Genomic DNA, 25,742 nt, shown 5'->3' with positions numbered 1-25,742 from the left:
ACTTCTCGATCATTGTTTTTTTTTTAGATCTGAATTGTCTCTAAACATCCTTCAGCATGGTCCACAGGAACATATAAAACAGCTGCTTGAGTAACGACCGCAGGAACATTTTTTCTATTTGGATTGCGGGCACTATTGGGTGTGTCTGCAATCGAATTAGCCATAACCCTCTGTGCATACAATGTATGGCGGTGCTGCAAGTTGTACAATGCATAGAGGGATAACAACGGATTCTGTTCACTAAAGTGCAGTCATAGAAAATAGACAAGTTCATTGTTTCCTACAGCCGTAGTGCACACTTTTTGTGTGAACACAGCTGCCGTTGTTGCATTGACAGCTGTGTTCACTGTAGCGACTGAAAAATACAGCTGTAGTTTTGATTTTTGATTTTTTTTTTTTTTTTTTCTGCTGTGTGAACCAAGCCTTATAGGGCTTATCTAAGATTAGAAAATCATGGCCGCTTTCTTTCAGAAACCACATGACTCTTGTCTGCAGAGTCATACGGTTTCTGGAAGAAGCGGCCGTGCTTTCTAAGGGCCCTATTCCACCGGACAATGATCGTTCAATCGTTCAAATCTAAACGATAATCATTCGGTTGAAATGCAGTTAACGATTAACGACCGAACGAGAAATCGTTGATCGCTTTATAAGACCTGGACCTATTTTATCGTTGCTTGTTCGCATTGAATAAGACATCGGTCGTTCGCAATAGATACAAGCGCAATAGCGAACAAAAACGATCGCAGTTACGATCATAAGTAACGATTATCGTTCCATGGAAATGAGTGAACGTTTTCAGGTCTTTCGCAATAGCGGTTGTTTGAGATCGTTAATCGTTAATTATGCAAACGATAGTCGTCCGGTGGAATAGGGCCCCAAGTCTCAATAACCCCTCTAATGCCATCATACAGTACATGCATGTCAAAGCATTGAGAGGAGGTGCTAGAACAGTTTCTGAATACTGAAATAGCAATTTCTCATTGTACAATATTATAGTTATGACGCACGTAGGAGAACATTTGATTTATTATAAACAAAATGCAAAAACATATGTACAAAATATGCCTGATGGCATCAAGCATTCATTCTTATACATATTGGATCACATGCTCTGCCACTATTTTATCGTAAGATACTCACCACAGCAAAGTGTCTATAGTATAATAATGTACACACAGAGCTGTAATGTAAAAAGCCAATACACTCCTTATCTAACCATTAATGGCAGATGACAGTACAGTAACATATACAGGAGTATGAACATAGTCCACAGTTCCCTTTTCTCGCAGTGTCTATGCCACTGCCAGGCAAGCTTGCCGAATGCTCTGTGCCCAGGTTGTTAGCAGAGCCGTGAGAGAGTGCTTGTCAGGAAGCTGGAGAAGTTTGGACGTCATACAGCGATATACAGACTGCAGGAATGGGTTTGCTTCTGAAAAAATTAAACAGAAAAAATTAAAAGGCTATATCAGCCTTCATGTCGTTACTAATCTGAATAAAATCTTCATCTCTACCTAATTCCCAGAGATTTGTAATTTATTTCTATTAAAAAATCTCAAGTCTTCCAGTACTTCCAATACAGAAAGTGGTATTCTTTCCAGTCTGGAGAGCAGGAGAGCTTTTCTATGGAGATTTCCTACTGCTTTGGATAGTTCCTGACACGAACAGAGGTGGCAGCAGAGAGCACTGTGTCAGACTGGAGAGAATACACCACTTCCTGCAGGACATACAGCAGCTGATAAGTTTTGGAAGACTGGAGATTTGTAATCAGAAGTAAATTACAGATCTCTGGCACTTGCTGCCACCTTTTGATTTGAAAGAAAAATAAATTGGACATTTTACATACATTTGTATTGGAGCTATTTGGTTCTAGAACACAACTGAAGTCAGAAGTCATTGACCTACCATATTGCCGTGGATTGTCCATCCACAGTGGACTCTGCTCGGGGTAATCTGCTGGTACACTGAGCTGCAGCGGAGGCACACTTGGGAGGTTCTTATCGTCTGGATTTAAGAAAAAATTAAAAATGTAAACCACACAAAATATGATCAGAAATGTAACAAAGTGGGCAAGTAACTTTATTCTCGAAGTGTACCTCCAGGTGTTGCAATTTTTTTGTTTTATGCAAGCACTGTGCACTACAGTCATTTATCTAATTTATACGAGTTTTGAATTTGATGCCAGCTTATGTTTCAGAGCACTTGTCCCGCTTTGTCGCCATAGCTCCCATCTCCGGTGTAAGACCCAGCGCCACAGAATTACATGGTGCGGGCCGGGGCATAGCTAGGATTCACAGGGCCCCATAGCAAAAAAAACTAAGGGCCCCCCTCTCCACAACACAAAGCATTGTACAGATAGATAGAGAACAGCTCTTACTTTCTTCCCTGGGGCCCCCCCAGCTGCAAGGACCCATAGCATACCCTGCCGTTATGGTAGCTACACCACTGGGTGCAGGTATCGAGACATCTCCTAATGCATTGTTATGTGCAGGGGAGAGGACAGGCAATTAGAAACATATTACGGACCTGAATTCAAAACGGATGTATATTCGATCGCGCACAGTGCTGCCACCACAACTGAGGGAACGTTTTTCTCTTTCAGGACCAGTGTATTACAAATACTGTATTTTCCTGCGTATAAGACTACTTTTAAACACAGGAAATTTTTCTTAAAAGTCAGGGGTCGTCTTGTAGGGCGGGTGCTGAAAAACTTCAGAACCAGACTGGAGAATCTGCATTCCCCGCATACGGTGGGGGGGGGACTTGAAAACGGCCACATCCCCGCTGTACGCGGCGACCGTATGAAGGGCAGAGCAAGCTGCAGGCGTCCGGGGTATGGAAAAAAAGATACAGTAGAGTGGCGCTGGGCCCAGAAAAACACACCTCATTCACCCGTCTGGCCGCCCTTGTATCCTATCTGTATTACTATACCTCCTTTCTGCCTCTCAGATCTTGCTGCTGTCTGATGTTTTTTATTAATTTTAGTGTGTCTTGGGAGAGAGCGAGTATATCCCAAACTCTATTTTAACTGGAAAAGTTGGGGGTCATCTTATACACCTAGTTGTCTTATACGCCGGAAAATACGGTAAGTTACAATAAAACCCATTGCTCATTTTGCAAATCTTTGTTCTGTGAAATGTGTGGCTTTTTAAGATTTTTTTATTTTCTATACCCACCTAATTTACAAATGAGATGGACAGTCCCATTATTACTGCAGTGAGAAGGATCTAAGTTCACCAAAAATTTGGAGTGTAATTTTGCAACCTCCCCCTGGAGAACATTAGGAATAGTTTGTCTCTCATCATCTTCAAATTTTCTCTTTCGGGGAATGACTGTTTGAGCTCTGAAAAATGAAGAATACATTACTGGAATCACTACTATATAGATATCAAGATAAACGTCAATTCTGCTTCTCCATGATAGAGACAGACTGACCATAACTAGGTCCTAGCGTATAAAATGTCAAAACCATTGAAAGGGTTTTTAGCAACCTCACCATATTATTTGTTTCTATATACGGCTGTCAACTATTTGTATATAAAATAAAAAAAATGAGTAATAAGACCTCATCAATTCCTGGTTCCATGCCAGACCGTTTATCTGGCTTCAGCAATGCCATATTGTTGACACATGACATTATTAGCTACAGTGATTATCAACACAGGGTCCCGCCTCAGCCGCTGACTGGCTGAACCGAACCAACACGTCATGACCTGGGTCTCCATTCAGACCAGGAAGCGGTCGGGGACGGGAACAGCAGTATGTGGCCAACAGTGCTGGAGCCAGGGAGGTGAGAGCATGTCATTTCTGCCCGAACTTCTCCTTTAAGCCCGCATTCACTCCAATGGAACTGAGCTACAAAACACACCCAAACTGAGGACAGGAGTGGTAAAAAGCAGCCATGTTTTTCTAAGCCCGGACAGCCCCTGTAATACTGATTCTGTGGTGTCAGGGTGGGGTAAACAAACTTACGTGATGGGCTGCCCATGGATAGCAGTCATAGCTGGTACAAATGTTCGGTACAACGAGTGGTTAAATACAGGAGACCTAATATTTGCCAGAACTGCATCCAACAATGGTTGACAAAGATACTGCTGCTTTGTGGATGGAACTGTTGGAGGAGGAGGAGTTGTCTGGAGAGAAGAAGAAGAAACCAAAAAAAGACAGGGATGAATTTCTGCAGGTCATCAGTATTAAAGGGGTTGTCCAGCAAAAATCCTTTTCTTTCAAATCAACTGGTATCAGAAAGTTATATAGATTTGTAATTTACTTCTATTAAAAAAATCTCAAGTGTTTCCATACTTATCAGCTGCTGTATGTAGTGCAGGAAATGTTGTTCTCTATTCAGTCTGACACAGTGCTCTCTGCTGACATTTCTGGCCAAGACTATGAATCTCCATAGAAAACCTCTCCTGCTCTGGACAGTTCCTGTCTCGGCCAGAGATGTCAGCAGACAGCACTGTGTCAGACTGAAAATAAAACATTTCCTGCAGGACATACAGCAGCTGCTAAGTATGGGAAGACTTGAGATTTTTTTTTTTATAGAAGTAAATTACAAAATCTATATAACTTTCTGACATCAGTTGATTTGAAAGAAAAAGATTTTCGCTGGACAACCCCTTTAACTTACTCTGAAATAGGTCCTAGGCATAATAGTGCCATAGAATATTTTTAAATAGATTTTTGTATAGACTGGCTACAACGCCTTGTATGTGGACATCAGAGCACTGGGAAAGCTCTAGTGGCAGGGTTGCTTTCTTTTTATTTGTCCTCCCATTCCCTGTCCCTGTGTCATTCTGTAAAAAGCCCCCTTAAAGGAAATAGAAAAAAATCCTAATTTTAGAGCCATAGCTTACCACTATCATGTCATTCTTCAGCTTCTCCAGAGCAATTTCACATTTCTGCAGGGTCTGTAGGGGGCATCTTTATCAGGGGGGGAATATATATTAATGCAATATACAGCAATAAGGAGTCTGTATACAGGATAACTGCTTTGGGCATAGTAAGTGTATACCTCTTAGATGGATCGGTGAGAATATCCAAGAGACTTTTCATTTTACTTAAATCTTTTTTGCGATCTGAAAGAGGGAATGGTTATAGACAATAAGTCATTAGGTGGAATATAATAAAATTTATAGAGTAAAATAAAATAACTGGTCTGTAGACACGCACCTTCATTTTTATCAATCTTGTTGATCATGCGTCGTAAAGGCTCTATATACTTGGAGAGTTGTTTAAGCTTTTCTAAGTACTGCTGTTCATCTGACTGGTTGTTGCTCGCGGGGCTCATCACAGAGTTTGGGTTGCCTAAATGACCATAAGAAAACCAATCAGCGTCACGTAAAAAAAAAAAAAAAAAAAAACCCTTACACAGGTTACACATCATCTTATGACATGTCTATGGGCCAGGTAGCTGGAACTGGCCATACAAACGAAGTCAAGTGCTTACCTGGAGTATTGAGGGGTCCTGGAGAGGGCACACTGAAGTTCTGAGGGGTTCTGGCAGACGCTGGGCTTTGAGAGGGCTGTGGGGATGGACTAGGCATGAAGCTTGGTGAGGGTGCAGTACCTGAGCTGAAAATAGAAAAAAAAACAAAGCTGGTCTGAGCATCTCCTCAAGAAGTGAATGAATCTCGATGGTTCAAATCAGAATACATTTTCTGGTAATACATTCATTATGTAACATTTTTTTTAATCATTTTTTTACCCCCTCTGCACGCTGGCACATATACACACCAGTAATGATCGAGTAACGCAGCGACGTTCAAATCCTGTGCGCGCTCACGTCACCACCCTTCTGAGTGACTTCAATTGACATGGAGACAGACGAGGGGTCAGAAGAGCAGTGACGTGAACGAGTGTGGGATTTGAACAGCCCCACGGGAACCAATCACGGACGATTTTTATTATTTCTTTTTATTCCTCCATTTAATTTACATGGCTTTTTAATTATGATTTGCAAATATGATTAATTAATTTAGTGGCCGCATTTTTAATTTATTCATCTTTCCCACACTGTCTTGTGCCGGCTCTTTCCAAAAGAGTCAGCACGAGACAGGAAAAGCGGCGGGATAGGTTCCCATGATCCCTTGCCGCCGCTCTGTTAATACACAGCTATCTTGCGCTTTACAGCATAAGATCGCTGTGTATTATCTAAAGTCCCTGTTCTCTGATCTATTTATGAAGATACAGAGTGCCAGCGCTGGAATGCAGGTGACGTCATCAAGATGGCGACACCTGGCCTTGCTGCACCGAAGAAGAGGATTAGGTAAAGTAATAGATACAGACTGCAAAGGCACTCTGTATCTTCATGAATAGACTTAGAGAGAGAAGAACTTTGGTAATAGGGACAGTAAGATTTAGGTTCTCTTTAAGTAGCCAGCACAGAGGATCACTAGCAGCTGGGGGATGCCCGGTATAGAGAGGGGTTACATTGTGACCCCCCTTCTATATCTCCTTACCGTTACCACAATGCAATGGTAAGTGGTGATGCGGAAAGGGGTTAAGGGTAGGTCCTAATGCATGAATACATGGGATATTTACTATTCATGTGAACGGTAATCAGGTGTGAATTCGGAACTCCTGAACACTTCTAGCAAAAAGTCATATAACCTAGATCCTCATCCTGAAGTACGTGTACAGACACTGCTTTTAATACGTATCATAGTCCATGATCATAGCCTCAGGGTTACTTTGTATTTTATATGACTCTTTGCATGACATATCATAAAGGCAGGCTCAGAATCAACACCATACTCACCTGACATTGGAGCTGGGTTGGGACATTGGTTGCGAGGGCTGCGGGGATGGCTGCGGAGGTGGTGGCATGGACTGTGGTGTCTGTACTTGCTGCACAGGCGACGGCGATGACATTAAAGAGATACTGCTTTGATTTACCTGCAATGAACAATTACAGTTGGGGGGGGGGGGAAACACCAAAAAAAAATTAATAAAGAGGTCACAAATAATAAAAAAAACTTGTACTTGTTCGTTAAAACGCATCATCGGTTTCTGGTGTAGAAGATATCTTCATACTGCCACCTGTATAGAAGAAACCTGGATAATAACAAGGGATGGATTTAGCTACGATTCTGGTGACAAATACATTATAGATGTATTTCCAGACTACTAGAAGGGCTCTTCTATGGACACATAGTGCAGCCTATAATCTGGATGCTTCCCGGGAGGTTTCAGCACTTATGCGCTTTACAAGATGAACTCCGGATACAACAGTTATGAACCTAGAATATAGAAGGTAACGCAAGCAGCAGAAAGCAAGAAAAAAAAAAATCACTAAGGGGAAGGAAATAAAAGGGAAGTCTAATAGGATTGTTTAGTGGTTTACATTCCGATTAGCTATTCTATAGAGTAAGAGGAAAGTCACAGGCACGCGGTTACTCTAGTACATACACTAACAGACCAATATTAGGCACCACAGTCCAAAAGGCAAACATCAGAAGACTAGAGAAGACTACGGAACAGCCCACAGGAAAGAGGCAGATCAATGGCCCATCCCCCCCGGGAACAGGTTAAAATCAAGAGGAAGTGAGCAAGTGTCACAGCTCTGGCACCCACAAGTCAGCCAATACCTGTGGGGTCTGCGATCCTCCCATTGGGGCGGAGCTTGGAGGCGTGTCAGATGAAGTGGTGGGCGGGAACCGCGACCTTATTGCCATCCCACCTCGACTCATAGCGGCGGTGATCATCTTTGGGAGGACAGAGTGACAATAGACAAAAGTAAAACAAGAAATGCAGTGCAAGTGGCGAGAGGGGGAGGAGTGCATGCAAAAGCCAGAGGTCAGGGGGGTCCAAAAGCAACCTACAAACTACAGAGGAGGTCTACCAGCAACCCAAGCGTGGAACACCTGCGCTAGAAGCTTGCAGACTATAGCAGACGCCTAGATCAGCCCCAGAGCTCCCTTACAAGGTGCCACATTAGCAAGACCACTTGATTATTTATTTTTTTTACAATTTCTCAATAGACTCAACATAGAATTGCTCCATAACAGTACAACACAGTGTGACTAAAGATTACAGTCCGTAAAAGGTGCGTTCATGTATTTATAGAATGCTGTGGATTCCTACTAGGGTCGACCATACAACAGTGCAGGAAGCTATCGGCGGGATGTCTAATGCATGGATCTCCAAACTGCGGCCCTCCAGCTGTTGCAAAACTCCCATCATGCCCAGACAGCTAAAGCTTTGGATTTGGCTGTCCAGGCATGATGGGAAATGTAGTATTACAACAGCTTAAGGGCCGTAGTTTGGAGGCCCATGGTCTAATGTATGTAGATGGAGACACTGGGGAGAAGTACTAGCAAGGATTTTAACATGTCATCCATTGTTCTGGTGTCTGGAAGCAAGTTACCTCCTCACCCTGCTTAGGACACACATACACAAGTTCAGCTAAGGTGTATGGCTACTTAAAGGGAAACTTCTACGCAGCTATGTCCCTATTGTGCACAGGGCTCTGAGGATAGAGACTTCTTACCCTGATCCTCTGCAATGTTTTCGTGAACTTTTTAGTTTAATGGATATGTAAATAGGAAGGTTTTGGGCACTGGGGGCAGGACTACCACTCTCAGTGCACTGATCCGCCCCAGCCAGCCTGCCCCTTCTAATGAATATTCACCTGGCGGTCTGTGGTGACATCACTCCAGCACTCATCACTGCAGAGCAAAGGATGGTAGCCCCGCCCCCAGTGCACCAAAACTGCCTCATTTACATATCTAAAACTACAAAGGTCCCGAAAACAATGCTGAGGATCAAGGTAAGAAACTTGCATAATAAAGAATGTATACATAGCGGTCCCAGTACCCCCGCAGAGCGTATTACCACTACCAGACCCGGATGGCCTCCTTCAACCCACCCCCCTGCAATGTCCCGACCAGGCTGATGGATTGCCTGCTCAGTGCCTGGGGCAGGACACAGGTACTCCCCCCCCCCCCCTCCCCAAGTCATGACACAAAAGGAAGCCAGGGCAAAATTTGTCCTGGCGGTGGTCAGACAGCTGGTGATGCGGCACTGAGGGGGCACAGTGATGGGTAAGTATACATTCTTTATTATGTTTCCCCCACCCCTTGCCTGCTTTTTTTTTTTTTTTTTTTTTATTATTTCGCTTAACTTCTCCTTTATGGCATTACAGACATTAAAAAGAAAAACACACTAGCGATATCATGCAGACGTGTCAAAAGTTTCTCTCTCTGTACACAAACTGATCTGTAGATTTTTAGCCCATGGCTGTGCACGTCACCTCACAGCTCAACCCACAGAAGTCAAACTCTACAGACTTATTACTGAGCCGTCTCCTACAAGCTGGAGCAAGCGCCGAGCCAGGGAATGGAGCGAGCTGCCTTACGTCTCTTCCAGTTATATGTAGAGATCGTGCGGGCCTCAGCACAGAGACCTCTAATAAATCACAACTTTTTCTTCTTTTTTTTTTTTTTTTTTACAGCTTCAGTTACAATCGGAGACAAGTTAGGATCAATGGAGGAAGAATAAGCTTAGGCCTCATTCACACATTCAGTGATTTTTCAGGTTCGCTATTCATACTCCGTGAGCTGTGAAAAATGGTCTGTAATTCTATCCGTAGTGCATCCGCATTCACAAAAATTTAAGTTAGCTTAGATCTGAGCCGCCTTCTTCACGGACATCACAAATGTGATGGCCGAAAAAAACACGGATCCCATAGATTTTGGTAAGCCGTACTGCAATCAGAATCTGCCCTAGGACATGGCGCTATACAAATAAATGTCCTTTTTTTTTTTTTTTTTTTGCGGTACAAACTGCTAATCTGCAATAGACAGATGTGTAAATAGTCCAATAGAAATCAATGAGCAATAAGTGGATCCGTGATTGTGGATCAAGGACAGCTTTGCGGGACAGGTGAATAAGACCTTCGATTTGTTTTGTTTACATACATTTTCTATGTTTCAGAGTGTAAAATGCCAATTATTCTTACTTGTGAAAACAAAGTATAGATTCATTTATTCAGCTAATGAAGCATATAAACAATATATAGCTAAATTCTGCTCTTTTGCATCTCTATATATGAAGTGGTTTTGCAATGCACTTTCTTTTTTTTTTTTACAGCACATCACCTGCACAGATGGCAACCTACAGGGCTCTCGGCCATTCATGGCTACAGGGCTACAGCACATACATGGCCCTTAAAAGAAATGAAAGGTTTTAAGAAAACAAAAAGCCAAAGCATCAGCAGTATAATGCTGTCTTTACTAATCCTGCAGTAAGATATTTTATATCTCATGACATAGATGCTTTGTACAGTGAGACACACAGGCCCCGATTCATTGGACACATTTTTGTCTTGGACAGATAGTGACTAGAGATGAGCGAACCCCAAGCATGCTCGAGTCCATCCGAACCCGAACGTCCGGCATTTTATTAGCGGTGGCTGCTGAAGTTGGATAAAGCTTTAAGGCTATGTGGAAATCATGGATATAGTCATTGGCTGTATCCATGTTTTCCAGACAACCTTAGAGCTTTATCCAACTTCAGCAGCCACTGCTAATGAAATACCGAACGTTCAGGTTCGGATCGACTCAAACCTGGTTCGCTCATTTCTAATAGTGACCAATCACAGCCCATTTTAAAAGCTGAGAAAGGTGAGCTGCCATTGGTTGCTATTCATCTACATATGACAACTAATCCCATTTAATTAAAGGGAAACTGACGGTCAGGATAGGACTATATCTGTGTTGCCAGTTTCCAAATGCCGATCACAGGAACAGTGCATACATAACTGTCAATGGTCTATGATGCGGCACCTTCCGTAAATAGCATCTTTATCCCAGGCTGACAATGTCACAGAGGTGTGTATGTGACGCTGTCACCGCCTGTCCCGCTCTCCAGCTGATGCTATATCATATACATCGGCGGCCAGAGTCCGTAGGGCGGGTGCTGACTGTCAGACACACCTCTATGACACAGTGACACCAAATCAATGCAAAGGCAACAAAAAGGCACAATACAGAAAATCAATGTATATTGCAAACAAGGGGGAGAAAGAATGTGCATTAAATAGAAGAATTTGATAGCCGGAATACCCCTCTAAAACCAACATCTTTTAGCAAAATAAATAACTTGACAAAAAGTGCAGACGTCTTATATTCAGACACTATCAGACCTCCGAGACTGCTTCCCATGTGCTTTTTCGTGCATATGTATATTAATAGAGCACTGCATGTGTACGTGCCTGTGGGTGAGATTTTGTAGCAGAGCTGTGTATGTGTGTTTTGATGTAGCAGAGCTGGGTGTGTATTGTGCATGCTGCAAGGCAGTGTATGTGTGGGTATAAGGTACTGTCATGGAGAGAGTGGCCTTGTCGCTTCAATAAACTTTGACCTCTTCACTGCCGTAGACCGTCAGGGAACTTTAATTGATATGTAATATTTTTTTTTCCCTATTATCAGTTGTCTAAACCAGGGGGGCTTCTTCTAGTCAAGTGCATCTTTTAAAGCAAAAACTACAATACCCCCATTATGTTTCGTAGATTCATTTGTACTATTAACTTATGCAGTTTGTTAAAACTACAGAGACTTAAGAAAATCAGTAGCCGCAAAGGTGACCCGCCTCAACCAACTGTGTAGAGACCAAGTTGTGAGCAGTGAGACTGGACAGTGAGACCGCCATAACAGTGACAGTGGGAGATGAAGGCAAGAGAGTACATTATCTTTTCATCATCCAAATAAACCCAGCCTGGCTACAACTAGATATAAGACTTAAGGTCCTACTACACGGCCCGATCATAAACTGTAAAGTAGCAATTACACGGGCAGCAAGGGCTGCACAGACATCATTAGCGATGTCCGTGCAGCCCTGCTTTTAGTGTCAAATAAAGTATTAACTTACATTACCACATGTCCTTGGGCCTTCTCTGGTGTCTGCAGCTCTGCCTTCTGATGCGATCTCTACACTGACAGGCCGCCAGCCACACAGCCAATCACTGGCCGTGGCCTGTCAGTGCAAGACCAAAACAGGAGGCAGAGCTGCAGACACCAGGGAAGGCCTCCAAGGACACCAGGGAACATGGTAAGTTAATACTATTATTTTATACTACAAACATCGGCCGTACATTGTTACTACACGTAGCAATGCGTGCCTGACACCCGATGGTTTTAGGTCTGATCGATTCATCGGCTGATTATTCTCTCGATTACACAGACCAAAAATAGGCCCGATTTGGCCCATTATCGCTCCGTGTAATAGGGCCCTTAGCCCCCCCCCCCTTTTTAACACTTAAAATACATAACAATTAATTCCAAGTAGCGCTATACAAGACAAGCCACAAATGTAAATTTCAAGCCAAATATGAAGTCTTCCTCCTCATCAGTCACTCAATCTATTCTAGTAGCTTTATACAATGAGATCACCACCAAGAGACCCATAAAAGTACTTGGGTTAATATTAGGGTCTGTTCACAGTAAAACAGGCGGAATTACTCCGAATCCTGTCTGCTTCGTCGACACACTGAAGCAGGCGGGATTCCGAACGGAGTCTGCAGCGGGGGCTCCGTGCAGAATTCCGACCCTTAGGGCCCGTTCAGGGCCCGATTAAAAAAAATCAACCCTAGGCAATTGCCAAAATTAAAGGGGAACAAAAAACAAACCAAGGTATTTGCATCATGTAGCACCAAACCAAATTAAAATTAAAAAAGTGAACTCTTCTTCTAGGCCTCCAGATGAATCTAGGCTGGGGAATAAACACACCAGTGCAATAAGCAAGACATGGTTCTCATGTACAGTCACTATGGGAGGGCCCCATTATAGTAGTGACATTACCTATTACACATACTCGCACCTCGCTGCACAGGTTGTACCTTCTCATGTTTAATGTGGAGCACGGTCGCTTATAGTAAAAAAAAAATTTTTTTTCAGAGATATCTGGGTTTTTGCAGCAATAACCACCACAGCTTCTCTAAAAACCAGCAGGCATTATTATTGCACCCACCACAGAGGAACCCAGAGACACCAGCATTAAAGGAGCAGTGCAAGTTATAAGGGACCTGTAACTGAATGCTAATAGCCCATTAAGCTAGACCCATATACGGGGGGTTTAAAGAAAGAAGCGTCTGCTGATAAAGTAATAAAATAATTTACTGGGGACTGAATAGAAACCTGCAATGCTGCTTTAAGTGGTTTTGACTGCAGTTAGGAAAAAAACATGCAGAAACAGCCTTGTACAGCTGTTACGGAAACGTACCTGGTTCCCTGCAGCTGCCATGTGAGCCTGTGCTGCTTGCTGCTGCGCTGCCTGCTGCTGCACCTGCTGGGCAGCCTGCTGAGCTGCTTGCTGTACCTGCTGAGCCTGCTGTTGGGCCTGCTGCTGTGCCTGCACTTGCTGCTGAGCTTGCTGCTGTGCTTGCACTTGCGCCCTTATCTGCTAAAATAAAAAAAAAATACATTTGTTGCACACAAACTGCTAAACAGAAATTAAAGGGGCACGCAAGGCAATTTTTTTTTCCAAAACTTATCAGCTGCTTTATGTCCTGCAGGAAGTGGTGTATTCTTTCCAGTCTGACTCAGTGCTCTCTGCTGCCACCTCTGTCCATGTCAGGAACTGTCTAAAGCAGAAGCAAATCCCCATAGAAATCCTCTCCTGCTTTGGACAGTTCCTGGCCTGGACAGAGGTGGCAGCAGAGAGCACTGTGTCAGATTTGAAAGAATACACCACTTCCTGCAGGTGATAAGTACTGGAAGACTTGAGATTTTTAATGGAAATAAATTACAAATCTGTCTAACTTACTGGCACCAGTTGATCTGAAATATAAAAAGTTTCGCCGAAGTTCAGAAAAGCTTCATGTGCAGATAAATACCTGGATTATCTTCAGTTGTTGTTGCTGCTGTTGCTGCTGAGGGGTGAGCGTTACAGACATGACCTGAGAAGGTATTTGTCCTGGCAGAGGCTGACCTGGTTGTATCAGCGACTGGGTCTGGGGCTGTGTGGAAAGTAGCTGCTGTTGGCTTTGTGCCACTTGCTGCTGCTGCAACTGAAGCTGCATCACCTGCTGTGGCTGCTGCTGCATTTGCTGTTGCTGCAAAGGCTGTTGCATAACCTGCTGTTGCTGCTGCTGTTGTTGTTGCTGTTGTTGCTGTTGCTGCTGCTGTTGTTGCTGCTGTATTCGGTGAAGATGCACTGCCATTTGTTGTGTCATTTGCTGTTGCTGCAACTGCTAAAAGTACAAAAACAGACAAAAAAAATAGTCATGAATATACTAATAACCGTGACCGAGTACTGGTCCATATAAACAGCCTGACCAGAGAGAGATAAAGAGGGCTTGCTAGCCCACACACAACAGATGGCATAATAAATTTTACACACACACATATATATATTATATATATATATATATATATATAAATAAAATGAATGAATGAAACCATATTACCCGATAAAGAATTACTTCTCTTAGACTCACCTGCTGCTGATTTTGCTGTTGCTGTATCTGTAGCTTTAGCATATGCTGCTGCTGCTGCTGGGCTGCCGCCTGGAGCTGCTGTGCCTGCTGCTGCTGTTGTGCCTGCTGTTGCTGCTGGGCTGCAGCCACTGCCATCTGAAACTGCTGCTGCTGTTGCGGCTGCATAACATTCTGAGCGACCTGAAATTGCTGCTGCTGCTGTTGTTGCTGCTGATGTTGCTGCTGCTGCTGTTGGAGAGCAGCTACCTGCTGCTGCTGGAACTGCTGCTGTTGCTGCTGAGCCATCTGCTGAAGCTGAAGCGGAGCTAGAGGAGAAGGAACACATTGATCGTGATTAATTTGCATATACGCATTAGTCGCGGCCTCCCGTTACTGAAGAAGATCTCCTGTTACTGAAGTCGCCGCTGCTGACCGGCCCCATAGCCAGACATTGAGTTCCCTGGAGGAGGCTGAAGGTACTGATAGTGTTGCTGCGGGTGCTGGAGCTGTACAGCGAGATCGGGGGTCTGCACTGCGCCCTCCGAACCGGCTGTCCAGCTCCAGTAACCGCAGAGACACTATCACAAATTGTCCATTGGTAGCATTCTAAAAAACTGTGGTTAGGATACATTAGGAGTATCACAGTCATGGGGGATTCCAGACTGTTCCAGCAATTCTGACTACAAAACCATTAAAGGGGTTGGCCACTTTATAGTAACACTACTCAGTGTACAGTATTAGTAACTGTACTCACTGTATATACTGACCAGAGCTCCCTGTGTACCTCAGAGCTAAAATCAGACTCCCCTCCTCCAGGCTGTGCTGCCCTGCTCTGTGGCGATTCTGTCCATAAGATGGCCGACATGGAGGAGCATGTGACCATGCCCCACTCCCAAGTGTCCTCCATAGGCATATACAAGTTTAGTGGTGGACACTGGGAGCTGCTGTCAGTATATAAAGTGAATACACTTTCTAATACTGCACACTGAGCTATTTTACTACAAAGTGGCCAACCCCTAAACTCTTTCAGGACTGAAGCTAATTTTGGCCTTAAAAGGGGTTGTTCACCATTTTTTTTTTATTTTATTTTTACTTTCACATCTACTGATGCCCGAAATTTGTAATTTACCTCTATTAAAAAAAGTACTTATCAGCTGCTGTATGTCCTGTAGGAAGTGATGTATTCTCTCCAGTCTGACAGTGTTGCCACCTCTGTCCAGAGCAGGAGCAAATCCCCATAGAAAACCTCTCCTACTCTCCTTACTGGAATGAATAAATCACTTTCTGCAGGACATACAGCAGCTGATAAGTACTGGAAGACTTTAGATTATTTTTTTTTATAGAAGTAAATTACAAATTTTTGTCAACTTTAAGGACCAGAGACTATTTTTCCTATCTCACTTTATATGGTTATAGCTCCGTCAAACAATTAGCACTTTGCATACTGTAATTTTATTGCCAGCGACCTTAGAGTGTAAGTGCCTGCACCTTGAAAAGATGTGTAAAAGTGAATACAGCCCTACAGAACATGCAGATTTCATGAACAGTCTGCGTTACCTATTCTTATACAAACTCCATCAGAAATACTGATTTTGTATTTTTGAACTTACTGGGCTGGCTTGCTGTTGAAACTCCAGATATACCATGTGGTGCCATTCCGGATGCCCCCGGCTGTGGCTGACCAGGAAGACTCATCTGTTGGGCCATTTGCTGCATTCCACTGATGCCTCCCATTTGAGCCCCAGGGGGACGGACCCCCATGGGCATTCCCTGTACACCCACAGGTGCTGTGCCTGTTAACGTCTGGAGGGCATTCATGGGATCTATTAAAATGTATAAATACTATTTAGAGAAATATAGATCACATACATTTAATTTTAGCTGTAAATGATGTATCCATAAAAATATCCAAAAAAAAACAAAACTATATCTATCTTACCAGCAGCAGATGACTGAGCTTTCTTGTTATCTGTAAGAAAAGCACAAGTGAGAATTACATGAGATACAGCTACTGGTGTGTGGTCTATATATCCAAACCTGCAAGAATAAACTGTGTAAGAACCCCCTCTAAGGGTCCTATTACACTGAGCGATTTTTAAGGATTAACGACTAATGGTCCGTTTACACAAAGCGATAATTCGCCCAATCGATCGTTTAACGATTTTGACGTTCGACATTTGCGATCGTTTTAAGATCCCTTATGCCCATCTCACACATAGGGTGAATCGGTGACAGAATGTTTAGACGAAGCCATCTGCGAATTTTCAGTGAACGACCAACGGCGATTTCAGAACATGTTGAAAGATCAAAATTAACAATTTATCGCTCGTCGCTTGATCGTTCACTGTGTTTACACAAGCCGATTATCGCTCAAATGCGATCGTTATTGTGAAAATTCAAATGATAATCGTTCCGTGTAAACACACCATAACGATAAATGATCGCAAACAAGTTGTTTATCGTTAACCTGAAATCTTTCACCATATTACACAAGACAATGGTCCTCAGATACGATCATTACTACGATCGGTATTGCGATTATTACAATGATCGTTTATTCCATCTGATCCCAGCAAAACAATAAACAATGTGCAATTACACTGAACGATTAGTGAACAAATGCGCAACTGGAGAGAACGAATGTGGAATTACAGCGAACGATTAACGATAATTTAAGGTTCAGATCTAAATCAACGCCATACGAACGATTTTGATCGTTCCCCTGCAATAACACAGAACGATTATCGTTTAAATTCGAACGATATAACAATTTTTTGCACGATAATCGTCCCGTGTAATAGAGGATCTGTTCTCAGTTTTTAATGATTGTCAGGAAAATAATATTTATGATGAGACTTTTAAAATGGATTTATCACAATCTGAACTGTGACTTACGGATATCACGAAAATGAATAATCAGCCTGGCCACCAAAGACAGATACTCCTCCTGCAATGGAGACGAAATGACGATTAGCAGCAAAAATCCACAAATGTTCAAGGCAGGGCTGTAGAGTCGGAGTCGGAGCTAGCTTTGGCTGCAGTTTGAGTCGGAAAAAAATGTACCGACTCCGACTCCAGCTTTAATAAAAAAATCTTTAAAAAATGTAGAAGTGAATTTTGATATGAATTTTACAAGTTTTGCTCATGAATATATACAGTATTATAAGCAACATTTTAATAGAACACTGGCCCTATTACATAAGGGTGGTCATGGAAAAGTTGTCGGTCACTATTTGGCAATTTGTTTCTGAGCTGGAAGAGTCCATTTTGTGGGGGGAGATCTGTGCTGTTCTCTTCCTGGATGCTGAATGACTGTATATGAGCAGCAGTGTAATATGAAGATATCCTCTGTAATATAGAGGAGGAGGAGAAGACATAAGTAGTGTAGCAGTAACCTCTGTCCTCAGTGTGGTTTTTTCTCTCTGGGAGAAGATTGTGTGTTTTTCTTCAGTGTTCAATGGCTGCAGCTGTGTGTGTGTGTGTGTGTGTGTGTGTGCGTGTGTGTGTGTGCGCGCGCGCGCTATGACTACAGCAGGCTCTGTGTGTATGTGTGTTATGGCCGCAGCAGGCTGTGTGTGTGTGGTGTGCGCTATGGCTGCAGCAGGCTGTGTGTGCGTGTGTGTGTGTGTGTGTGTGTGTGTGCGCTATGGCTGCAGCAGGCTGTGTGGGTGTGGGTGGGTGGGTGGGTGTGTATGCTATGGCTGCAGCAGGCTGTGTGTGTGTGTGTGTGTGTGTGTGTGTGTGTGTGCTACTGCGTGTCCCCACAGTGACCTTCTATATCACTATGTGTGACCCCTTTCTATATCACTATGGCTGACCTCTATATCACAGGGATCTGGCATTGTTAGCAGTGTTTCTTTAAGTAAGGTGAATATTTAGTTAGAAAAATAAAAGACTGTCAGCAGGAAAAGATCACCTGCTCCATCTAGTCTAGTTGTGAGTAGTTCAGGACATGGAGGCTGGAGACTGGCTGCATCCACTGCACACACAGGAGAAGCTGCTTTATATCTTTCCTTATTCCCTCAGAAGTTGCCCCAGGATCATGTAGGACATTAGGGAGAAGCTGCTGAGCCAGTGTGATAAATAACTCCCCTGGTATATGACCAGCCATTTATGAAGGAGCCGGAGTCGGGAGTTGGTCCTGATAAAATTCAGGAGTCGGAGCTGCGGCTTACCGACTCCACAGCCCTGGTTCAATGGATGTTCAATATGTAAATGTGACACACAGCAATAAAGAACACAATTGTTAACATTTGTGTCTATGTCCATTGACTATAAAACAAACATCTGCCCGTGGACTTTTAAAGGGGAACTCCAGTGAAAAAAAATTCTTGAAAATCAACTGGTGTCAGAAAGTTATACAGATTTACAACTTAATTCTATTTAAAATTCTCAAGTCAAAGTCAAGTCAAAATCTCATTTCCATAAGCAGTATGTTAAAGGGTTATTTCCATCACCTAAACTTTGGCAAAAGAAAGCAATTTTTTAAATGCATCGCATTAGCAAATCTGCTGTCTTTTAAAGTTTGGCCCTCTTCTCTCGCTGTCATGCTGAAAGTCGTTGCCTAGGATCCCGACAACCGCTATTGGCTAAGATAGCAGTGGCTGGGCAGTGACAGACTGGTGGTCGGGGGCTTGTATATTGTCACATGTCGCCAGGGCTTGGACTGTAATGCCAGAGGGAGACACAGAAGATCTGAGCATATTCAGCTCATCATGTCCTGTCCTTACTGCCTCCATGGCGAACACGGATGTGAGTGGGGTTCAGCTGAAGAAGGGCAGATGGCCTTATAGGGGTATTCTAATTAAAACTTATTTGTCCCCTATCCACAGAAAAGGAGACAAGTAAAAAATCGTGGGGGTCCAACCTCTGTTCCCTCCGGTGATCTCCAGATCAGCCCACGGCTTCTTTGTTTTAAATAGAGCCATGGGTTGGCTATTCACTCTCTACAGCAGGGGTGGGGAACCTTTTCCATGTCGAGGGCCGGTCGGGCATTTATAAAATCATTCGAGGGCCGCATACCGTGCGCGGCAGTTAGTAGCGGGGGTTTGCAGCACCCAGGGCAAGGCAAAGTATTGTTCGCCTAGTGCCCCTGCTATTGTAGTTAACCCCCAGCCATGTCCCTGGTAGCCTAGTTAACCCCCCCAGCCATGTCCCTGGTAGCCTAGTTAACCCCCATCAGGCATGTCCCTGGTAGCCTAGTTAACCCCCATCAGTCATGCCCCTGGTAGCCTAGTTAACCCCCATCAGTCATGTCCCTGGTAGCCTAGTTAACCCCCATCAGTCATGTCCCTGGTGGACTAGTTAACCCCCATCAGGCATGTCCCTGGTAGCCTAGTTAACCCCCATCAGTCTTGTCCCTGGTGGACTAGTTAATCCCCATCAGGCATGTCCCTGGTAGCCTAGTTAACCCCCATCAGGCATGTCCCTGGTAGCCTAGTTAACCCCCATCAGTCATGTCCCTGGTAGCCTAGTTAACCCCCATCAGGCATGTCCCTGGTAGCCTAGTTAACCCCCATCAGTCATGTCCCTGGTAGCCTAGTTAACCCCCAACAGTCATGTCCCTGGTAGCCTAGTTAACCCCCAACAGTCATGTCCCTGGTAGCCTAGTTAACCCCCAACAGTCATGTCCCTGGTGGACCAGTTAACCCCCAACAGTCTTGTCCCTGGTGGCCTAGTTATCCCCCCCCCCCCAAGTCTTGTCCCTGGTGGCCTAGTTATCCCCCCCCCAACAGTCATGTCCCTGGTGGACCAGTTAACCCCCAACAGTCATATGCCTGGTGGACCAGTAAACCCCCATCAGTCATGTCCCTGGTGGACCAGTTAACCCCCAACAGTCTTGTCCCTAGTAGCCTAGTTATCCCCCCCCCCCCCCATCAGTCATGTCCCTGGTAGCCTAGTTATCCCCCCCATCAGTCATGTCCCTGGTAGCCTAGTTATCCCCCCCCCCCCCCATCAGTCATGTCCCTGGTAGCCTAGTTATCCCCCCCCCCCCCCCCCCCCATCAGGCATGTCCCTGGTAGCCTATTTAACCCCCAAATAAAAAAAAAATAAACATCCCTCTCACCTTTCCTCCGTTCCCACGCTGTCCAGGTCCTCTTCTCTCCCAGGTCCTCTGTGCCGGTCTTCTCCTGCAGGCGGCGCGCGATGAAATGACGTCATCGCGCGCGGCCCGCAAGAGACTAAAGACACGCGCCGCTTTGGAGGAGGAAGGAGCCGACACAGACAGCACGGCAGCTGTCACAGAGGATGCTGTGTGCGCCGGCTCCTTTCTTCCTCCAGAGCAGCGCGTGTCACAGGGGAGCCGCGGGCCGCATCGGGAGGTCTCAGGGGCCGGATGCGGCCCGCGGGCCGGAGGTTCCCCACCCCTGCTCTACAGGATCGCTGGGAGGCACGGAGGTTGGACCCCCTGCAATCTCTTACTTGTCCCCTATGCTGTGAATAAGAGAAAAGTACGTTTTAATCGGAAAACCCCTTTAAGGCTAGGAGCTTCTTACCCGGGTTTTAGCTTTCAGAAAGACGTGACTCTCCATTTCCTTGCTAGACTTGTTGTGGGCGACTCCGGCTTTGCGCATAGCTTCTTCACTGGAACACAAGAAGGTGGTGACATTTACATAGGCAGAAATCAGCTCTCAGATATTATGGAAATTACTTCCTAGATTTTAAGGTTAAAGGGGTTATCAGCAGCGCACTTCCTACTTCTGGCTGTCTTGGATGATAACTTCCGGGTGCATGTCACAGGCAAAAACGCCCGCACACAACGTCCAATAGCTGCAACATGCTGCTCCTTGTCTCAGGAGTCACCATCATCCAACATAGCCAGGGGTAGGAAGCCCAGCGCCGGAGCGCAGAACAGATAGGACCTTTTCTACTCTCTGGATAACCCCTTTAAAGTTTAAACAAAAAAAAAAAAAAGATATAAGAATACTCTTTAGAATCTTGTATTCCCCTATCTAAAGGCCTAATCACATCCCGTCCTCCAAAAACAGAGAAGCCCTTGCAATAGAGTCCACTCATCTGAATGTGTGTATAGTGCAGGTCCGCAGTGCCGTATCTCCCTGTATAGAATCAGGGTCAGGAAAAGTAACTATTCTCTAATTATCGGGTTTACAGAAAATAACGTATAAATGGAACCTTATAAGAATATGTAAAAACAACCAAAAAGGCAGCCCAAAAAAGTCCCTGCCTTTTCCTGAGCATTGCAGACTCCACAGGATGCAGCTTGTCATCAGAGAGGAAAACAATAAACAGAAAATAGCGCAGTGAATCACAGCACAGTATACAGTAGTGTGCTAAAGCTGACGGATGAGTTATAATAATGTGTGTGTTGGGGGAGGGGGGGGGGAATCAGGTCTTATTCCCAGGCTAGTATGTGGTGGGTGAACAATATATAGGTTGTTTTTAAAGTGGTTGTCCAGCGAAAAACTTTTTCTTTCAAATCAACTGGCGTCAGAAATTTATATACATTTGTAATTTACTTCTATTAAAAAATCTCAAGTCTTCCCATACTTATTAGCTGCTGTATGTCCTACAGGAAGTGGTGTTTTATTTTCAGTCTGACACAGTGCTCTCTGCTGACATCTCTGGCCGGGACAGGAACTGCCCAGAGCAGGAGAGGTTTTCTATGGGGAGTCATAGAAAACAGAGCCAGAGTTCCTGTCTCGGCCAGAGATGTCAGCAGAGAGCACTGTGTCAGACTGAAAATAAACATTTCTGCATGCCATACAGCAGCTAATAAGTATGGGAAGACTTGAGATTTTTTAATAGAAGTAAATTACGAATCTATATAACTTTCTGATATCGGTTCATTTGAAAGAAAAAGATTTTCGCTGGACAACCCCTTAAATTTTTTAAACTTTGTACTATGGTGACAAAAAACCTTATCTGACACAGTGCATCAATAACCACCTTCCCCCCCACACACACACACACGCTATCTATAGCAGTGCAATTTACATCCCCAACACAATGCCGGCCTACTCAGTCCAGTGCACTTCTTCCAGCCCTATGTCACGGCATAACAGAGGAGTGGGGATTCCCCAGCAATTGACTGGACAAAGAAAGTGCAGGTGTAAGCGCTGCTGGCGAAGAGCCCAGCTCCGGGCCAATCCCCTATAATGGAGGAAATAGCTGTGCATCATGGAGGGGGCTCCGAGAGGTTCATCTGGAAGGAAGCCGGAGACAGATAGTAGAAGAAGAGATGGGCTGATGATACACACACACCCTACAGGTACCGGCAGCACAGAGAGCTCCTCTTCTGCCCCAGTAGGGACAAGAAGCCACTAAGGGATGGGATAGGATGGAGAAGGGACTTTAAAGTGACTGTACCACCAGGCCCAGGCTGAAGCACTGGAGGCGGCCGACCCACCCTTAGTGGGAGGAAACCCCCGCCCCTCTATGATAGGGTTCCATTGATTCTAATGGAGTCACGTCATGGAGGGGCTGGGGTTTCTTCCCATTGGGGGTGGGTCGGCCGCCTCCAGTGCTTCAGCCTGGGCCTGGTGGTACAGTCACTTTAACCTCTGTCTTTTCCTGCCCCAGTATGTGCATACTACGGATTAGTAGCCCCCGCTTGAAGTTCCGCCCGTCCCATAGGCTCCATTCTAAGCTCAGACAGATTCTGCCATCCACCCCCAAATAATTGACGACTTGTCAAGAGGGAGTGCGCCACGGAATCCGCATGAAGCTCCATGCGCGGATTCCATCATGTGCACATACCCTTAGGGTCAGTCCAGGCATGATGGGAGTTGTAGTTTTGCAAACACTGAAGAGCCCAGGTTCCCTGCCCCTGGTCACAATGGTTATCTGGTCCAGGAGTAGTCTGGGATATGACTCCGGACTAGGACTGTTATACCTGACACCTCCAAGGGATCGGATCACATAGAAAACAGAAGCGCAGGGATCAGTCAGGGAGCCTGGCACCTGTCTATTAGTATTATATAGGATGTGAGCACTATATGGCGGTACACAGCACCATCACTACTAATCCCCCCCTATACTGTTCTATCAGCCAGGTCAGGTTCCATTCTATCCTCTCCTGTATGGACTGTACCACTGCTCACATAGGGGGATATGATCCATTGTCACCAGTATGAAGATTAGACTGGAACCAGTTATGAACAGATCAGCACGGATCACTATGACCCTCCATCCCCAGCACACTTCCCTGTGTTGCCGGCCTGAGGCCTACCCCCAGCCCCGGCGTGTATGTCCCCCCTGGCCGCTCACTTACATCTGGCTGACCAGCTTCTGCCTGAAGCCCGCGCTGCGCCAGTCACTGTCCGGGGCCGTCACGTCCATCCCCGGAATCTGAGGGTTTTTGTCGCTCTTCTTCCAAGTATAAGTGAGAAGCGCAGCGCCACAAGCCGACCGGAAGTGTCGCAAAGCAGCGTGGGACTTTGTTCAGTCAGAAGCGACGAGCGTGGAAGGAACACAGAGCGCGGCGGGGACCACGCCCCCTCACGCTGATTGGTTACACAGCCTGAGCGCGGCTCGTGAGTGACGGCGCTGGTTGCTCAGGAAACGGCCCGGCCCGCTATTAGTATACAGCCTGTATAATAGGATGTAATGGAATCACTGAGACAGTACCGTAGTGGATTTTGACTAGAGCAGATCTGACTAAATGAATGAACACGGCATCAAATCCGCACTGGATCCGCAGCAGATTTTATGGTGGAGCTTTGATGCTGTGTTCATTCATCCACTGCGATACGGTACGTGTGAAGCTAGCCAAACATTTTTTTTTTCTTTCTTTCATATCAACATTTGTAATTTCATTCTATTAAAAACCTCGAGTCTTCCAATACTTATCAGCTGCTGTATGTCCTGCAGGAAGCGATGTACTCTCTCCAATTTCACACGGTGCTCTCTGTGCAGTAGAAAATGCCCATAGAAAACTTTTCCTGCTCTACAGACTGAAAAGAATACACCACTTCCTGCAGGACATACAGCAGCTGAAGACTTTGAGATTTTTTTTTTTTATATATATACATATATATAAGGGTGCGTTTACACGTAACAGAGCCACATCGAGATCTGCTGCGGACTCCCTCCGCTGTATACTCTATGGGCAGACAAACTCGCAGCAGAATGCACATGCTGCTGTGAGTATGTCCGCAGCCCGCCCTGTCTTCACGCCCTGCTCAGCCAATCAGTGCTCTGCAGCGGGGCAGTGCACTGATTGGTCAAGCGGGACGTGCGGGGAATCCCCAAAGAAGGCCGGAGCATGGAGAAGGTGATGTATACACGTGGCGGAGCGGTGGCGGGGCGGGCAGCTGACATACTCACAGCAGAATGTGCATCCCGCTGCGAGTTTGTCTGCCCATAGAGGGTACAGGGCAGGGATTTGCAGTGGATCTCGCTGCAAATTCGCAGCGAGAAATCCGCTGCGATTCCGTTACATGTGAACGCACCCTAAAAGTAAATTACAAATCTCTGGCACCAGTTGATTTGAAAAAAAATATTTGGTGAACAACCCCTTTAACCCCTTAACGACCGCGGGCGTAAGTGTACGCCCCCAAAACCCGTGCCTTAACGCAAACGGGCGTACATTTACGCCCGCGGTTTCCCCGATCGCTGCGTGTACACACGCAGCGATCGGGGAAGATGGCCTGCTATAATGTATAGCAGGCCATCCCTGCTTGTCGGCACGGGGGGTGATTAACCCCTCCCGTGCTGACGATCGCTGCTATTGGCTGATCAATTCAGATCAGCATATGGTGGCGATCTGCAGCTTTCCGGGTCATCGGTGACCCGATGGCCCGGAAAGCAATGGCGGTCGGTGCTGTCCGAGGACGACACCGACCACCATTACTGTTAAAAGTAACGGTGGCCACGGTGCCACGTCCCGATCGCCGGGACCGGCCGGCCAGGAGCGGCCGGGCGATCACGGCGAAATAACTACCCCATGAAAGGGTTAAATACCTGCTGTGGACACCTCAGCTAGGTAGCTGAGGTGTCCAGAGCAGGTATTGACCCATACTCACCGGATCCAGCGTTGATCCATACTCACCGGGTTCCGAACGCGTCCTCGTCTTCGTCGGCGTCTTCGTCTTTTTCCGGCGGTCCCCATCGGCAATCATCGGCTCCAGCGTCGTCAAACTTCGGCTTTTTCCGGAATTGGCGTTCTACTGCCCCCTAGCGGCTGATAAGTGTATATAATACACATATCAGTAGCTATAGGGTTGAAGAAAGATTTATTTTTTTTTTCCCAATTTTTTTTTTTTTATTTTCCGCACCCTATCGCAGCTGAGTGCTGATCAGCATCGCACATAAGTGCGCCGCTGATCAGCAACTCCTCCTTTTTGGCGTAGAGTGTTTTTTTCCTATA

General features: G+C 45.3%; 1 protein-coding gene across 2 annotated transcripts; it reads right to left on the bottom strand.

The window, feature by feature from the left end:
• Window positions 1–1,008: 1,008 nt before the first annotated feature.
• On the bottom strand, window positions 1,009–23,831 carry MED15 (mediator complex subunit 15). Of its 2 annotated transcripts, XM_069961167.1 has the most exons (18): window positions 23,646–23,831; window positions 20,911–20,998; window positions 17,309–17,360; window positions 16,353–16,382; window positions 16,024–16,236; window positions 14,435–14,739; window positions 13,832–14,188; window positions 13,219–13,398; window positions 7,587–7,703; window positions 6,758–6,894; window positions 5,447–5,571; window positions 5,170–5,304; window positions 5,012–5,075; window positions 4,854–4,920; window positions 3,970–4,130; window positions 3,174–3,340; window positions 1,903–2,001; window positions 1,009–1,429 (listed from the first exon to the last, which is right to left on the bottom strand). In XM_069961167.1, exons 1-18 carry the CDS (start codon window positions 23,711–23,713, stop codon window positions 1,293–1,295), a joined length of 2,502 nt encoding a protein of 833 aa, XP_069817268.1. In that variant the 5' UTR covers window positions 23,714–23,831; the 3' UTR covers window positions 1,009–1,292. The 2 variants fall into 2 exon arrangements, with proteins under 2 accessions (XP_069817268.1, XP_069817269.1); XM_069961168.1 differs by lacking the exon at window positions 7,587–7,703.
• Between the last annotated feature and the right edge of the window lie 1,911 nt (window positions 23,832–25,742).

The sequence above is a fragment of the Dendropsophus ebraccatus genome, chromosome 3 (genome assembly GCF_027789765.1).
Source record: "Dendropsophus ebraccatus isolate aDenEbr1 chromosome 3, aDenEbr1.pat, whole genome shotgun sequence".
Classification (NCBI taxonomy): domain Eukaryota; kingdom Metazoa; phylum Chordata; class Amphibia; order Anura; family Hylidae; genus Dendropsophus; species Dendropsophus ebraccatus.
The sequence above is the reverse complement of the archived record's forward strand: the minus strand, read 5'-3'. Positions and strand labels throughout refer to the sequence as shown.